Source organism: Microcaecilia unicolor, chromosome 7 (genome assembly GCF_901765095.1).
Source record: "Microcaecilia unicolor chromosome 7, aMicUni1.1, whole genome shotgun sequence".
Classification (NCBI taxonomy): Eukaryota; Metazoa; Chordata; class Amphibia; order Gymnophiona; family Siphonopidae; genus Microcaecilia; species Microcaecilia unicolor.
The window spans coordinates 121,698,534-121,715,668 of record NC_044037.1 but is presented as its reverse complement, the minus strand read 5'-3'; the positions used below and the strand labels follow the sequence as shown (position 1 = coordinate 121,715,668).

The following is a 17,135-nucleotide window of genomic DNA, read 5'->3' as shown; positions in this document are numbered from 1 at the left end:
GTTATTGCATTCCAGCCCACACTTCACTTTTACTACACTAATGGACAAGTGTCAGGCTGCTCTCTCTTTTCTAACAATATAATCAGTTAGCTCCATCCACATTACAGGATTTTTAACCACCACAGTGGGGTTTGTTGAATAAAACAGAGGAACTCCTTACTTTAAAGGGCATTTAACAACATAATTTTTACAAAATATCATATTTGTGATTGCCTTTTCTGGCACAAAAATTCCAAAATGAGCCCCAAGGATGGAGATAATGCAGGATTCTGAAATACTATGTTCCTTTATCCCCCCAGATGTTGTAGAGTAAACAGGGGTTCTGTGGAATCCCCAGTCTAGTCTATAGGGTTTTCAGGATACCCACAATGAATATTCATGAGAGAGATCTGCATATAATAGAGGAAGTGAACACACATCAATCTCATGAATATTCACTGTGTATATTCTGAAAACCATAAACTAGGTTTCGAAACCACTAACAGAGAATTCTTGTGGGCAGCACATACCTTAAGTGTGTATAGGCTTCTGTAGGATATACCTCAAACAAACTCAAAAACACTGATTGACAGTGAATACAATGAATGTTGCCCAGGTTTCAACATACTCTGACAATATACTCACCCCAGGCCTGTAATATTTTATTCCAGTACTGACACCTTCCTAGAGCTCTACTCACCTCTCTGTAACAACTTCTGCCACAGTAATCAGACATATAAATTGTGAGTGACCGTACTCACCCGCAAATGCGCAGTAGAGACTCTCCCTCTCTGTCCCGCCCCCGTCATCCGTGTCAATACGTGATGACGGGGGCGGGACAGAGAGGGAAACTGCGCGAAGGGGAGGAAGGGAGGGAACCGCCGAGGTCGCTACCGCTTCCCCCCCCCAACCGGAGTCACCACCGCCGCCCCTCCTCCACAATTCAACTTACAGCGCCGAAACCGCAGCAGGCAGATCAGCTGAGCTGCCGCTGGCCTTCCTTCCCTGCCTCTGTCCCGCCCTCGCCAACGTTACGTCACACGAGAGTGGGACACAGGCAGAGAAGGAAGGCCAATAGCAGCTCAGCTGATCTGCCTGCTGCGGTTTCGGCGCTGTAAGTTGAATCGTGAAGAGAGGGCCCGGGCTGGTGGCGACCTGGCGAGGAGGGTAGCTGGAAATCTCGCCCATTTTAACGGGCATAACGGCTAGTTATACATAATAGACAATGGCACCTGTTAGCTACTCTATTGTTACTATTTTGTTAGTAGTTCATTTTAAGTGTTCTATTTCACACACCTTGAAACTGGAGGAAGGAGGAGCAGCAGCAGTGGCATTTCATAATTCTCAAAATGAGAAACTAATGTTATGCATAAGGCACTCAAAAGTAATTGATTTGAAAAATCACTTTTGGATATTTGTAATAAACAAAAGCTACTTTTCATGTAGTTAACCCCACATGACAGTCTCAACTAATAGCATGGTTCCGATAATCTAATCCATTGTGCAACATGCAGTTATCTTGATCTGTCGTAACGTATCTTGATTTCAGCCAACTAGAGACAGACCCTGATAATTCCTGAAATTGTATCACAGTAATAATCAGCAGTGAACCCCAGAGGGCCCCCTCTCCGTTTCCCAACAGGCTGCCTTGTTCTACCACAAAACCAGACCACACCCTCAAAAAAATCTGCACTCCCCTACTTTCACAGGGTTAAAATTTCTTTCCTTCTCTACAGGAAAAATGGCCAAAAGGAAGAAATCGGGGAAGCATTCAGTGGTTGTCCACCAATGTAGTCTATGCTCCTGTTTAGCAGCAATAACCACCATGGCTGCTCGAAGAATGTCCCACTTCCCTCACCAAGATGTGCATATCCATTTTAAAGTTCATAGCATGATGGCAGTTACTCCTTTCCTCTTGCACTTGTATCACTGGGGGCATGGGGGCTACTCCTCTCAGCAGCATTTCTTTACTGGCGGCTTCTTCTTTGGCTTGTTGATTTTCACCACCTCAGTCTGCTGGTGTAGCCGTGCCAAATTATCCTTCTTGGCCTTCAGCACCATGAAGGTGATGGAATTAAACATCTGGCAAAAGAGAATATCAGTGTTAACACAGACCTTAACAGATTCTGGTGTGGAACAGATGAAGAGAGAGTGGGAAATGACTACAGACCACGGAGGTCCTGGGTTGAAACCCTTTCACCTTTAAGAATCTGCTTCTTTAAATGCTATTTGTATTCCATCTCTCAAAAAGCAAGAAGCACTGTGCTGAATAGGTTTCAGAGTGTATCTTAAGAAGGCATTGTTAAATTAGGGGCTGGTTTGGGTTTCTCTGCCTGGGAAGGGGAGGGAGGATTGGGATTACTGTGTGTTAATATTTCTTCTTTTAAGATGACCAGGGGTCATAAGAACCCAGACACCTGTCATCTTAGTAGCGAGTTTAGGTAAGGGGTTAGGTAGGGAAGGGGGAAGGAGGTACTTTTGAACATATTTTATAAAGTTGAATGGTACAGAGGGTTATGAGGCTGAAGGGTAGTGGGAGATTTATCACAACAAAAAGAGGATCATGTGTTACACAGTTGTTGCTGTAAGATGTTTTTGTTTATTATTTGTTCTGCTTGCTCATCGTTTTGTAGCTGTTTGATGTAACTGCTTTTGCTTGATGTTGGACACATTTTATTTTTTTTTTTTTATCTTTTGTTTATTGCAGTTTTTAATATATCAAATATAACATAACATTTTATCTATGTAATGATTCCCTCCCCCCTCCATCATATTCCCTTAACATCACTAACAGATACATTCAACATATTCTTCAGACTCTAACCCTCAATTCCTTCCCCCCCCTATTAATCTAATACCCCCCTCCCTCCCTTGACCGAATCATGGTTTGGCGTTAGATTGCGATTGCATTTGTTCATATGGTTGCCAGGTCTTTTGAAAGGCTCCCAACTGGCCCTTCCTCATTGCTGTTAATTTCGACATTAGGTACAAATAGTTCACTTTATTTATGATTCTCTGCATGTCTGGCGGCTTTTGTTGTTTCCATTCTCTCGCTATCACTATTTTCGCTGCTGTGAGATATTGACATGCAAGTCTATGCTGCTCCACCGCCACTGTCCTTGGTTTAAAGTTGAGTAAACAATGTTCCACTTTACAGGGAAAAGTCTGCTGGAGGATTTGACCGATAAGTGCTGTCACTGATCTCCAATAGTCCTGAATCCTTGGGCCATCCCACCAGACATGCATGAATGTCCCCTTAAGTCTGCATCCCCGCCAACACTCATCCAAAGTCTCCGGATATATGCTTTATAGCCTGTCTGGCCTATAATACCACCAATAATATACTTTATACCCATTTTCGATCATAGCCTGTGCCATTGACGGCTTAAAAAGATACCTATAGCCTCTCCTCCATTGTGCCTGTGTGTATATGTTCTGTATTGCTTGTTCCCATCTACCTGTATAGCGTGTTTGGGGATCTGACCTTTGCGATAGAGCTAGGTATAGCCTCGATACACAGCCCCGTCCATTCCCTCTCCGCCGTGCCTTCACCAGAGCCATTTCTGCTAGGTCCAGCTCCTCCCGGGCCCTCTTGTGTATAAAATTGCGGATACTGCAATAGAACACTTGACCTCTTAGTGGTAACCCAAATTGTTCCCGAAGTTGTTCAAAGCTTACCATTTTCTCATTATTCCACAGCTGGCCTAGTGTATATAACCCCCCTTTTGCCCATTCACGGTACACCCCCTCAGTTTCTCCCCATGAAAACCCTGAGGCCTTGCAGATAGCTGTCTGTAAAAAAATATTTTCGCTCCGGGAACCATGGTTTCCTAATTTTGTACCATGTGGCAAGTACATGACTGATTCCCACTGGGACCCTACGCCCGACTTCCCTTAATTCCCTCTCTGTTGTCCAAAGCACATCTCCAGTGAGCTCCTTCCCAGCCATGCCTCTCCCAATGCAACCATTTTTTCCTTTCCTATGGATTCCAATCTGCTAATATTCTCAACTGAGCCGCTTGATAATATATATAAAAGTTTGGAACTCCCATTCCTCCCCTTCCATGGGGCTGATACATTATGTCCCTTCTTACCCTCGGTGGATGTTTTTTTCCATATATAGGCAAAAAATTTTCGATTTAATTGCTCAAAGAATCTTTTGGGAATCGGTATAGGTAGGGCCATAAATAAATATAATATTTTAGGCAGCAACATCATTTTTATTGCATGGATATGTCCCATCCAAGAAATGTTCAATCCCTCCCAGCGGTCCATTTCTGCAAATATTTCTGCTACTTTCTTTGGGAAATTTACTTCATATAAGTCCTCCATTTTTGGTGTTATCTGAACCCCTAAATACTTTACTGTTAGAGGCTTCAATTCACTGCGTCGTTTTAAGGTTGCAGCCGATAGGTCCTGATATATTTCAATTGGGAAGCTCTCCCATGTTAAGTGGGCTCGCTGCTCTCGCTTTTCGCATCACCAGTTCTTTTACTTTGAAGTCCGTGAAGCATGCTATTATATCTTTAGGCTGGTTCGCTTTGCACACTCCCATCTCCCGGTGCGCACGCTCTAATCGTATTGCTGACTTGTCTTGCGGGTTCTCTGGGGTAGTTAATAAATGCGCCGCAATTGCCTGTACTACCTCCTCACATTTGAGATATTCGGGTGTTTCGGGCAATCCACGTATTCTAATATTAGAGCGTCTGCTCCGATTCTCCAAATCTTCAAGTTTTTCTGTGAGGTATTTGGTCTCCGTTTTTTTGATCTGCTAGCTGCTGTTCCACAGAGTTCAGAGTCTCTGTTTGCTCTTCAATAGTATTTTCCACCTCTGCCACGCGGTTACCCAATTCCTGGATTTTGCCGCGAAGATCGGCACGCAGGTGGGCAAAGTCCTGTCTCACCTCCTTGAGATCCGTTTTTATCTCTTGAAACCAGCTGCATAGTTGTCCCCATACTTCCGGATCTACCTCCGCTCCAGCTTCGAAGCTTCCCTTTGCCTTCTGCCTCGATGGTTCCTGCTCCACCCATTCTTTAGCGGCGCCATTTTTTTCCACCTGCATTTTCCCGCTCTGTGCTGGTTGGCAAGCCTCAAATGCCTCAATATTCAGGATCCTTGGCTTCGCAAGTGGCATTACCCGCCTCAGGGCGCTTTCTCCTTTCACTCACAGAACTGATTTTCCACCGCTCGCCTGGGGGTTCTATCGTTTTTATGCTGTTTTCTGGCTGCTGGCTCGGAGCTCCGTTTTTAGTCCGCCATTTTTTAGCGTGATGTCACTTCCTCTGGACATATTTTATTTTGATCCTGAATAAAAACCGTTAAACTTTAAGCATCTGCTTTTTTTTCTTAGCCCCCAAATTGCATCTTTCCCGCATACCTCCTCTACATTCGAGTTCTCCTTTGCACTAGTTTCAAAGAGCCGCACACCCATCTGTTCACTGAAGCATTTTGCATCAGCAGTCTCAACTTGCTTCCGAGATGGGTCATCATTCTTATTCCCTACTGAGATCAGAGACAGACAGTTTAATCAAAAAATAAGGTCAAACAGAGAAAGTATGCAAAATGCATAAGAGACATTCTTATTCCCATGTGAGGACAGAGAGAAGTCAGTTACTACAGCATTAATTTCTCCAGACACAGCATACTGGGAGATGAGCCCTCAGTCAGAAACGGGTCTGGGTGAGGGAAGAGAATGAGAGATGAAGCAAAAGATAAGATAAAGAAGTGGACAGGTTTTGTATTAAGAGTATATAGGTGGGTTTTCTTCTGGAGTATATAAACCACATTGACAACTCACCCAGTATTTTACAGACATTATCACAGTTCTGCCCAATCTCATGCAACCAGCGCTTCACATTCACAAAGGACTCTGGACTGGTGACATCATAGACTATGATGACGCCATGTGTGTTTCGATAATATCTGCAAAAGAAGTGACGAAAAAAGAACAAAAAGGAAAGGGTGAGGTTCACTGCATCCATGGAGATACACATATCCGAGGAAAAAGTTCAATCATCCTGGGCAGTAGAGGGCACTAGTGTAACAGAAAGGACATTTTCTCATATACTGCTGAACTGTTATGTGTTGGAGCAGTGGATGAGTGAGGCTTACAATGCTGCTTCCTGTGCTCTTCACCTGCATGCGAAAACCCTGTAGGATGCTGCCAAACCTGTACATTTGTTTGGATTGTGGGGTGGGGAGGATGGGACTGTATTATTTCTTAAAAAGAAGCAATTTCCAGCATGGTAAGAAAGTTTAAATTTTAACACAGTTGTTTTGTTGTCAAATTATCTCTTCATTGCAAGAAAATCTCAACAACTGAAAGACATTGCAACTTAAGGCTCACAGACAACAGGCTGTCTTCTCCTTCTACCATTTCCTGCTTCTTCATAGATCACAGCATGAGAGGAAGGAGAGGAATCACTCAGGGCAAGAATGGTGAAACATCACGTTCCTGCAAAGTTGAAACAGGAGGCCCATAGAGTCCCATCCTGATTTCAGTTCTCATAAAACAAGTCTTGAAGTCAGTTTTGAATCATCAATTTGGTTTCAAATTCATTTCAATTGAAAATGCAGAACTTCAATGGCCACATATGAAGACTTGTGTAGACTTGGGTTCATGATGATGATCATCATTCTTATGTTGACCTAGTAATAGGTATCACAGACGGTAAAGAATCCAGATTAATATGAAGGCAAATATAGCTACTAAAAAACAGTATCCCACAGACACAATTATACACACACACACACACACACACACATAAATACACTCAGACACAATCTAATACACAAGGACACAAGACAAAGGCACATGATTTATTTATTTTTCTCCAAGCCAGTTTAAGGGATGCATCATCCTCCTGATGAGGATTGGGGGACCAAAGATTTGCTCCTCTCTCCACTACTACCAGGACAGCAGAAGGGCAGCTTTGGTGGTCTATCACTTCTAGTCACCTACCACCAAAATTTCTCCTTCATGGATCAAACTTCTGATCTGTAAATTTGAATTATGCTGGAGGAAGAGGTGCCAAGAGTAGGAAAAGTAAGAGTGCTATTCAGTCTTGGCAGCCGTGTTGCTATTCTCTTTTATGTTATAATTGCCACTATTGAGGGTATCTACAGTACATTAGCTTCAGCACTTCACTGATCAGATTTTGTGACTCCCAAGGCACGTGGACTCCCTCCAAAACACAGTTCTGTGTCAAGTCCATTTGTATTCTGCAATTTATATCTTCTGGTGGGCATTGTTTTGTGTTTTGTTTTTATTTATACATTTTTATTATTAAAGAATTCATGATACAGTTTTCTACCTCTGGTGTTCCTTCTGGGATATCCTTGTTCCACCCCTACTTTTTATGGACTTGTTTGATAATCTTCATAGGGTCTTTGCTTTCTCCTTTTTTTTTTTGTCTTAGAAGTGCTGGGCCATCAGCACTGTTCTCCTGATGATCAGGTTAGACTACATAGGGAGAGGATGAAGAGAGAATCCCTGTTAACAGGACGGGTAGATTTGAAGTTCTAAGGGAAGGGAAGAGAAGGAACCGAGGGGCCGATGTACTACACCGTGTGTTAGAACTGTGAACGGGAAAATTAGGTTCTTACCTTGGTAATTTTCTTTCCTTTAGTCATAGCAGATGAATCCATTACGAATGGGTTGTGTCCACCTACCAGCAGGGGGAGATAGAGAGCACTGAAAACCATAGTGCCCCTTGGCCAGCTAGCTCCATCTGCCTCTCAGTATTTGAAGCTTCCAAAGCAGTGTTACACCGCAAAGTAGAATAACATGAACTTTCCTCACAGCGAACGAATGCCCCATAACAGGAGAAGTAATTCAAAGGAGGGATGAACTCAACCTCCTGTAACAGAACAGAAATTCTGAAGACTGTTTTCCAACTTCTCCCAATGAGGGAACATATCTACAGGAAAAACTGAACCCAAAACAACATTAATCAATCAATCAAACAAATCAATCAGGGAGGGCTCATGGATTGATCTGCTATGACTAAAGGAAAGAAAATTGCCAAGGTAAGAACCTAATTTTCCCTTCCTTGTCATCAAGCAGATGAATCCATTACAAATGGGATGTATCAAAGCAATCCCTAGATAGGGTGGGAACAGGCCACACCACGCGCCAGCACTTGTGCCCCAAAATGTGCATCCCTCCTGTAAGCCACATCCAGCCTGTAATGTCGGGCAAATGAGAGCTTAGGTGCTCATGTCGTTGCACTGCATATCTCTTGAAGAGAGAGTGCTCCAGTTTCAGCCCAAGAAGAGGAAATCGCTCTTGTGGAATGTGCCTTAAAAGGTGTCAGGCGGAGGCTATGCTGAAAAAACAGCTTCTTTGAGCCAACGAGCCAGAGTAGCTTTAGACGCTGGAGACCCTCTGCGAGGACCTGACAACAAAACAAAAAGGTGATCAGAGGTCCTGAAAGCATTTGACATGTGCAGATATTGCAACAGAGCCCTTCGCACATCTAGAAGGTGCAACTGCCCAAAAGATTCCGGAAACTCCTCTCTAGAAAAGGAGGGCAGGAAAATAGGCTGGTTTAGGTGAAACACTGAAACCACCTTAGGCAGGAAGGAAGGCACAGTACGTACCATAACTCTGGACTCTGAGAATTGTAGAAATGGGTCTCGATAGGACAGCGCCTGGAGCTCAGACACCCGTCTTGCCAATGTAATGGCCACCAAAAAGACTGTCTTTAGGGTCACATCCTTCTCCGAAGCGTGCCTAAGCGGCTCGAAGGGCGAACACTGAAGGGCCTTTAAAACTAACCCCAGGTTCCCGGCCAGACACGGCGCCCGCACAGGAGGACGGAGCCGAAGCACCCCTCTAAGAAACCGTGCCACATCCGGATAAGCAGCCAGGGAGAGGCCAGCCACCTTCCCCTGAAAACATGCTAAGGCTGCCACTTGAACACGCAGGGAATTATAGGCCAAGCCTTTTTGGAAACCATCCTGCAAAAAGTCAAGTATCGGCGAGACAGAAGCCCGCATGGGTGTAATCGCTTTAGCAGCACACCAAGCCTCAAACTGGCGCCAAATCCGGGCATAGGCAATGGAAGTGGAACGCTTGCGGGCCTGAAGGAGAGTGGAGATGACCTTATTGGAATAGCCCTTGTCTCTCAATTGCGCCCTCTCAATAGCTATGCCGTAAGACCAAAGCGTAAGGCGTCCTCCATGGTTACTAGCCCCTGTGACAACAGGTTCGGTACCAGAGGCAAAGGAAGAGGAGCCTCCACCAGCATCCGCCGGAGGTCCGCATACCACGGCCGCCTGGGCCAATCCGGGGCAATGAGAACCACCTCTCTGTCATGTAGCCGAATCCGCGGGAGTACTCGCCCTATCAAGGGGCAAGGAGGGAACACATACAGGAGGCCCTGAGGCCAGGGTTGAGCCAAGGCATCCAACCCCGCCGAGCGAGGATCTCTCCGTCTGCTGTAAAAGCACGGGACTTTGGCATTTGCACTTGACGCCATAAGATCCGCTACGGGCGTCCCCCATTTGGCTCAGATCTGAAGGAACACTTCGTCTGCCAGTTCCCACTCCACTGGGTTGATTTGTTGCCTGCTTAGATAATCGGCCTGCACGTTGCTCTGACCAATGTGAGCTGCTGACAAAAACTGCAGATATAGCTCGGCCCAGTGGCAAATCTGCGCGGCCAGTGCTCTGCACTGAGTGCCGCCTTGTCGATTTATGTAGGCCACTGCTGTCGTATTGTCTGACAGAACTCTGACAGCCAGTCCCTCCAGGGTCGTGTGAAAGGCCAGAAGCGCCTGGAATATCGCTTTCAACTCCAAGCGATTGATGGACCACTCCGACTCCTCGGATGTCCAGAGACCCTGGGCATGCCTTCCCTGGCAATGTGCTCCCCAGCCCTTCAGGCTGGCATCTGTTACCACCAGGCACCAATCGGGGAGCACTAGTGGCATTCCTCGCCACAGCATTCTGTCTGAGAGCCACCACTCCATACTGAGCCGGGCCGCAGGGAGCCAAGTGAGTCTGCGCTGGTAATCCTGAGATATTGGAGACCATCGATGAAGCAGGGAACACTGCAGAGGTCTCAGGTGCGCTCTTGCCCATGGCACCACTTCCAAGGTGGCTGTCATCGACCCCAACAGCTGGACTATGTCCCAAGCTCGTGGGCGAGGCATCCTCAGGAGCAGATGGACCTGGTTCTGAAGCTTGCACCGCCTTTGCTCGGGTAGAAAGACAAACCCTGAGGCTGTGTCGAACCAGACCCCCAAATATTCTAGAGTGACAGGGGGTCAGGTGACGTTTGGGTATATTGACGACCCAGCCCAGAGACTGAAGTACTGAGACCACTCTGGCTGTTACATGATGACTCTCTTCTGCAGAGTCCACTCTGATGAGCCAGTCGTCGAGGTACGGGTGAACCCGGATACCCTCTCGCCTGAGAAAGGCAGCTACTACCACCATTACATTGGAAAAGGTTCGGGGAGCTGTGGCGAGGCCAAAAGGCAAGGCCCGAAACTGGAAATGTTTTCTCAACACCGCAAACCGGAGAAACCGTTGGTGCGGGGGCCAAATAGGAATGTGCAAGTAGGCTTCTTTCAGGTTCAGAGATGTGAGAAACTCTCCCGACTGTACCGCTGCAATGACGGAGCGCAGGGTTTCCATGCGAAAATGCCGCACTCTTAGTGACTTGTTGACTTCCTTTAAGTCGAGTATGGGCCAAAAAGACCCTCCTTTACGCGGCACCACAAAGTAAATGGAGTAACAGCCGTAGCCGAGCTCGGTGAGAGGCACAGGGACCACTGCCCCGAGGTGCAGCAAGCCTTGCAAGGTCTCCTCTCCTGCTGCCCGTTTGACGGCAGAGCCACATCGCAACTCCACAAACACGTCTCTCACCGGGGCATTGAATTCTAATCTGTAGCCATCTCTGATCAGGTCCAAAACCCACTGATCTGAGGTAATCTTGACCCATTCCTCGAGAAAGAGGGAAAGACGTCCTCCAACTGCAGGAATCGAGGAGTGGGCCGGCGCACCATCATTGAAAGGGTCGCCCATGAACTCCAGGCTTTGAGCCGGTCACTGCGGAACGTTTGTCCGAGCGAAAGGAGTTCCTCTGCTGAAAGCGGGCACATGAAGTAAACCCAGCAGAACGCACCGGACGGTACCTTCGAGCTTCATGGAAGCGAGGTCTGGAAGAGGAGGGAACCGCCTGACCCTTGGAAGAAGGCTGTGGCCTATCCTTGGGTAAGCGCTGGTGTTTAGCATCCCCCAGGACCTTGACAATTTTCTCCAACTCCTCACCAAATAGGAGAAGGCCCTGGAAAGGCAACTTCACCAACCTTTGCTTAGAGGCCATGTCAGCCGCCCAATGCTGTAGCCATAAAAGGCGGTGAGCAGCCACCGTCACAGCCATCTGTTTAGCCAAAGCTCTGACCAGATCACAGAGGGCGTTAGCCAAAAATGACAAGGCCGACGCCATCCACAGTGCCACCTCTGCAAGGGGCTCCGCTCCATCTCCGGGCTGTTCCACTGCCTCTTGCAACCAAGCAAGGCAGGCTCCAGCAGCATAACTGCACACAGATGCCCTTAAGGCTAGGCCTGAAATCTCAAAGGACCGCTTCATTGCTGATTCCAGCCGTCGGTCCTGCATGTCCTTCAGGGCGACCCCTCCCTCTACTGGGAGGGTAGTCTTCTTTGTCACAGCCGTGACTAGGGCATCCACTTTAGGCATGGCCAAGCGTGCCAAGTGCTCCTCACAGAGAGGGTATAAGTGCCCCATTACCCTGGCAACTTTCAAAGGCCCCTCAGGGTCAGCCCATTGAGTCGAAATAAGCTCTTGGATGGAGTCATGCAAAGGAAAGGCTCGAGCAGGCTTCTTAGTACTTGCCATCCTCGGATTACCAGAAGAGGCTTCGCCCATCACAGGATCTTCAATAGAGAGGGCCTGCAAGGCACCAGAAAAAAGCACTGGCAGCTCCTCGTGGTGGAAAATCCTAACCGCAGTGGGATCATCTGCATCCAGTGGCAATCCCACACCTTCCTCTGGCTCTTCGGACCACGAAGGCCTGCCAGACCCCTCAGAATCCCCACAGCCCGACCACGGGGGGGGGGGGGGGGGGGGGGGGAAGGGGGATGCACCACTTTCTGAAGGGGAATTTACCCTTCTGCGCTTGTCTTGTGGCCAACTGTCTGGGGAAAAAATGCCTGACGGCAATCCCGGGCCGGTCTCCACTGGAGGGGAACAAGGTAGCAACACAGAGTCAGATATCTGCGGCAGAGCTCTAACATGAACGCTTTATGTAAAAGCAACACAAACTCAGGGGAGAAAGGCTCACCCTGGCCTCCCGGTTCCAATCTGGGGTAAGCAGCTCCTCTGGTAGCCTCCATCTGAGGCTCCCCTCTGGCCTCAGACCCCTCCGCACCTGTGGGGGTCGAGCCATGCGGCACATCCAAGATGGCGCCCGCTGCCAGCTCCACCGAGCAGGAAGAAACATCGCTCGCCATGCTCGGGCCAGCCCTGACGTCTGAAGAGCACGATTTACAGAGCCCCACTGCGGTTCTGCACTTGCCACAATGTGAACAGTGCTTAACAATCTCCGCAGCCATCGCCGAAAACGGCAGAAAAATTCAAAATGGCGGATTCGCGCCAAAAACGTCCCGATTGCGGGCCCTCCCCGGAGGAGCTACAAGACTCTCTTACCTCACCAGACCGAGTCCCAGAGCTCCGGTCACGCTGCACAGAAGGAAGCCTCAGAATCGCAGCGCTAAAAAGCACGTCATCTTTTTTTTTTTTTTTTTTTTTTTTTTAAACGCTGTGAGGAAAGTTAGAGGCAACAGCTTCAGAGGCACTCCGGAGGTTCACGAGAGTGGGAAAGGCATGGAAAGGACGAACCAATGTGCCTGCATCCATATAGAAAAGTGTGGGAAAGGCAGGGATAGGGCAAACCTATATGCCTGCATCTACATAGGGGGCCGGGTAAGGCAGGGAGAGGGCGAACCTATGTGCCTTTTAAGTGGGCACCACCAGCCACAACACCCCTGCTACAACTGGCTAAAGCACAGGAGCCACCCCAGGCAGATTTCTGAAGGAGCTGAATAAGCTGCGTCCAACCCTGCTGGGGAGATAGAGAATACTGAGAGGCAGATGGAGCTAGCTGGCCAAGAGGCACTATGGTTTTCAGTGCTCTCTATCTCCCCCTGCTTGTAGGTGGACACAACCCATTCGTAATGGATTCATCTGCTTGATGACAAGGAATGAGCAGGTTCGTGTACTGACAGAAAGGAGAAACAAAACTTTCCCCCCTTAGCAGACTATTTGGCTAAGCCCCCCCCCCCCCCCCCCCCCCACTAAAACAGGCAGACGTCATTCTCTCCCTAACTGGAGGGAACTATTAAAGGGCCTTGCAACCCGAACCAAAGGCTAAAGAAGGCCGAGAATGTAGGAGAGGCTGACTGAACCCATAGCTGGGCCACAGCACAGGCTTGGTGCTGCATCTGATGTGACTAACTCTGCCACTTCATTTAAGATAGCAGTTCACCCAAAAGTCCGCTAGGCTTGAATCACAAGTGCACAACAAGAGAAAAAAAAGAAACAGAGGGAAATAACAGAGGTTATAATACCCGGGGAGAGACACACTGGGGAAAGAGCAGCTAGCATTCAAGATCGTAGGAGGGACCTGATATCCAGGTACATTCTTGCCCTGCAGCTTGAGGACCCAGTACTGTGGTGAGAAGAGGTCTATCACCCAGGTGCACTGCCAACCCCCCTAGCTGGTGTGTTATTTAATATATAGTTGAATCATTTATTTTCATATTTGCACTCTTGGCGAGGAGAGCAAGTGGATTCCCTAAAGCCTATTTCCATACAATGGAGTGTCAGCATAAAAAGAGAGAACAGGGTACTTAAACAGGAATCACCAGCCAAGAAGAATAAGGAAGCAAAGTCTAAAGGAGATCTCTATATTTTGAGTCATCTATAGCTTTTGCCTGAAGAAAGGACAGATACTTTACTTTTGGAAGATCACCAAATAAACGTGCTTTTACCCAACAAGTAGGGAAAGAATGCAGAGCATGGCTCATATAGGGGTTCTTTTACTAAAGCTTAGCTCGAGCTATCCTCAGCAGGGTCCACAGGAATAACATGGGCTCTGCTGCAGATAACTCGAACTAAGCTTTAGTAAAAGACCCCCTCCCCCATTAATATTCAACCACACTATAACAGTACATGGGTGCATTGCAGGATATGTGTATGTGTGTAGGTTGTGATTGTGTGTTTATATTAGTACTGCCCTTTGTGTGGCAATGGTAGGGTATGGTTGGTTTGTGGGGTAGTGGAACACCTGTGTGTATGTGTGTGTGGGGGGGGTATTTTTTTAGGGATGGACAGTTTGCAAGGTGGTAGAGCAGTTATGGAGAGTAGCTTTCAGGGATGGAAGTTTGTGTGGGTGATGGTCCTTGCATCCTGGAGCCCAAGACTCACGTGGAAGTGATGGTGCGGAAGCGCTCTTGCCCAGCAGTGTCCCAGATCTGCAGCTTTACTCGCTCTCCATTTATTGTTAGCGTCCTGATCTTGAAGTCCACTCCAATCGTAGTGATATAGCTCCCTGCAGAGGGCGAAAAAACAACCAGAACCTACATGGGCTAATCTGTGCATAGCAAATATACATCCCATGTCATTCTAAATAATTTTATATCTTCTGGGGTGGGGGGGGGGGGGGGGGGTGTCTCTTCCTAGTTCACTAGCCCAGAACACTTTAGCTTATATTTGCAAATTGCAAATTTTATATCTTCTGGGGGGGGGGGGGGGGGGGTCTCTTCCTAGTTCACTAGCCCAGAACACTTTAGCTTATATTTGCAAATTGCAAAGGAATAAAGAAGTGTAGTTTCATTGCTTAAAGTTGATTTTCTTTTTTTTTTTTTTTTTTTTTGGGGGGGGGGGGGGGTCACAATCTGATGCTTGTCAGTGGTATACACACTAAGAAAATGACAAATTAAGCCATGGGTAACAAAGAGCAAAAATCTCTTGTCCAATGACATTTAAAAAAAAAAAAAAAACAGTCCAAGATTTCTATTTCATTGTCATTCTGCGGTATCTTTGCTATCCCTTTTGAGGTGGCCTTCCCAATTGCCAAGGGAAGGACTACATCCTTCACATCACTTATACAAGTCAGAAGGGGGGCAGTGAAAGTGAAGGCCTTCTGCTGGAGTTAAGACACAGTGATATGGGGCAGAGTCAGCCCTCCATTCCAGGTTGAGTCTCAGATGCAATAGATACTTCTACTAGATTGTTTAATAAAGTGCAGTATTAAATGTGAGGTAGTAGGGTTCTTATTTAATAGGGAATTTATTTCTCCTTCTGACCCTGGATCATTACCCAGGAAGCAAAGTGACCAGAGCACTCAGTTATTATTCCAGACAACATACCTTCCTAGTTCTCCTCAAAAATATCTCCCCCTCGTACATTGACACCTTTTCCCACATTTCTAGACATATTTTCTATCTCAAAGTCCAAAACCCTATCCAACCCTCCCCCTCCAAATACATATAAACTCTTTCAGCCTCCCAAACAAACTGATATCTCATATAATTACTCCCTAATTCTATACAGTGTGCAAAACGTTAGGTGCTCAAATAGAAGTTAACAGAAGCTAAGCACCAAAAAAAGGGTGAAAGAGCAGTTAGGCACCTACGTAAGTAACTGCAAAAGGGGTGTTCACATGGGAGGGGTATGGGCAGGTCATGGGCTTCCGACTATATAAGTACTTTATTGAATCAGTTAGGCACCTAACTACTTCATTTAGGTGCACCCAGTTACACTTGCCATACAGCAAGTGGCACCTAAATTTAAGTACCGTAAAAAAGTCCAACACAGAAAAGAAACAAGTGGAAACACAACTTCAAAAGATCAATCCAGGACAAGAGGTGAGATGCTCCAAAACAAACTTTATTGAGGACCCAACACGGTCCGTGTTTCGGTTTTTAAAAAAAACCTTCATCAGGGGTCAATCAGTAGTTGCACAGGAGATATATTGACAGACAAAGGAGCTCGTAATAATGTAGTCTCTTGTATAAAAAGTGTTGCCTCGTACCAACAGTATCAATCTGAAATGGTACCATTTCAGATTGATACTGTTGGTACGAGGCAACACTTTTTATACAAGAGACTACATTATTACGAGCTCCTTTGTCTGTCAATATATCTCCTGTGCAACTACTGATTGACCCCTGATGAAGGTTTTTTTAAAAACCGAAACACGGACCGTGTTGGGTCCTCAATAAAGTTTGTTTTGGAGCATCTCACCTCTTGTCCTGGATTGATCTTTTGAAGTTGTGTTTCCACTTGTTTCTTTTCTGTGTTGACCTAAATTTAAGTGCCAAATTCTGAATTGCATTAGGCCAGTGGTCTAATTAAAAAAAAAAAAATCGGGGCCACTTTGGATCCAATGAGCTGAAGTAGAGCTGCCAAATATCTACCCATGCGAGCTCACAACACTGCTGATCAGCGTTTGTCAAATGACATCCACCCCAACAAGCAGGTCAGAGGGAAACATCAACACAAAAAAGTCATGACACACAGGAAGCTCAACAGCAGACTGTAGAGACAAAGTTTCTTCACTTGTATTCATACTTGATGCTTTTGGATGTGGAGACACCTAAGGGACACCACACCATGCTGTAATTTTATCTCATTGACCCCTGACACAGGGATTCGTCAACATGAGCCGTGTCCGGTCATTGAATAAACAGCTTTCTCTTAATTTGTCTCCACCTTTTGACTCCATCTGTGGCCCTTTACACTCCCTTCTGTCTCAATGACATCCACCTCACCAGCCCACCTTGTTTTTTGGGCATATCCTCAATGAGCTCGGCATTTCCACATGCATTCTGTTCATCTATTGAGAAATGCCTTTTCTTCAAGCATGTGGCTCTTCCTCCTATCCACTTCCCTCTGTCATGAACTTGGTTAAGAATAGCAGAAAAAAAATAATCACACCTACCAGAAAAAGTATTGTCAGCAAACCGCAGTAAAAGGCTGCTTTTACCAACACCTGTTAGAAGAAAAAAAAAACACTAGTCAGCAAACACAAGGTTAGGTTATTGATTTTTGATATACCTCCATTCACACTCGCACAAATAGAAAAGGAACTATAGTATTTCAAAGGACAGAGAACAAACA

The 17,135-nt window shown here is 46.5% G+C and overlaps 1 protein-coding gene across 3 annotated transcripts in view; it reads right to left on the bottom strand.

Annotated features, from left to right (window-relative positions):
* Positions 1-1,105: 1,105 nt before the first annotated feature.
* Positions 1,106-17,135, bottom strand: part of LOC115473783 (ras-related protein Rab-35-like) — an 81,760-nt gene continuing 65,730 nt past the window's right edge. For 2 of the 3 annotated variants that reach the window (XM_030208878.1, XM_030208879.1), the window contains 5 exons: positions 16,957-17,007; positions 14,439-14,562; positions 5,778-5,902; positions 5,358-5,482; positions 1,106-2,061 (listed from right to left, as the gene is read on the bottom strand). In XM_030208878.1, coding sequence (XP_030064738.1) covers positions 1,933-2,061; positions 5,358-5,482; positions 5,778-5,902; positions 14,439-14,562; positions 16,957-17,007 — 554 coding nt within the window. In that variant the 3' untranslated portion in view covers positions 1,106-1,932. The remainder of the gene's footprint in view (positions 2,062-5,357; positions 5,483-5,777; positions 5,903-14,438; positions 14,563-16,956; positions 17,008-17,135) is intronic. The other variant, XM_030208880.1, reaches the window with a different exon arrangement.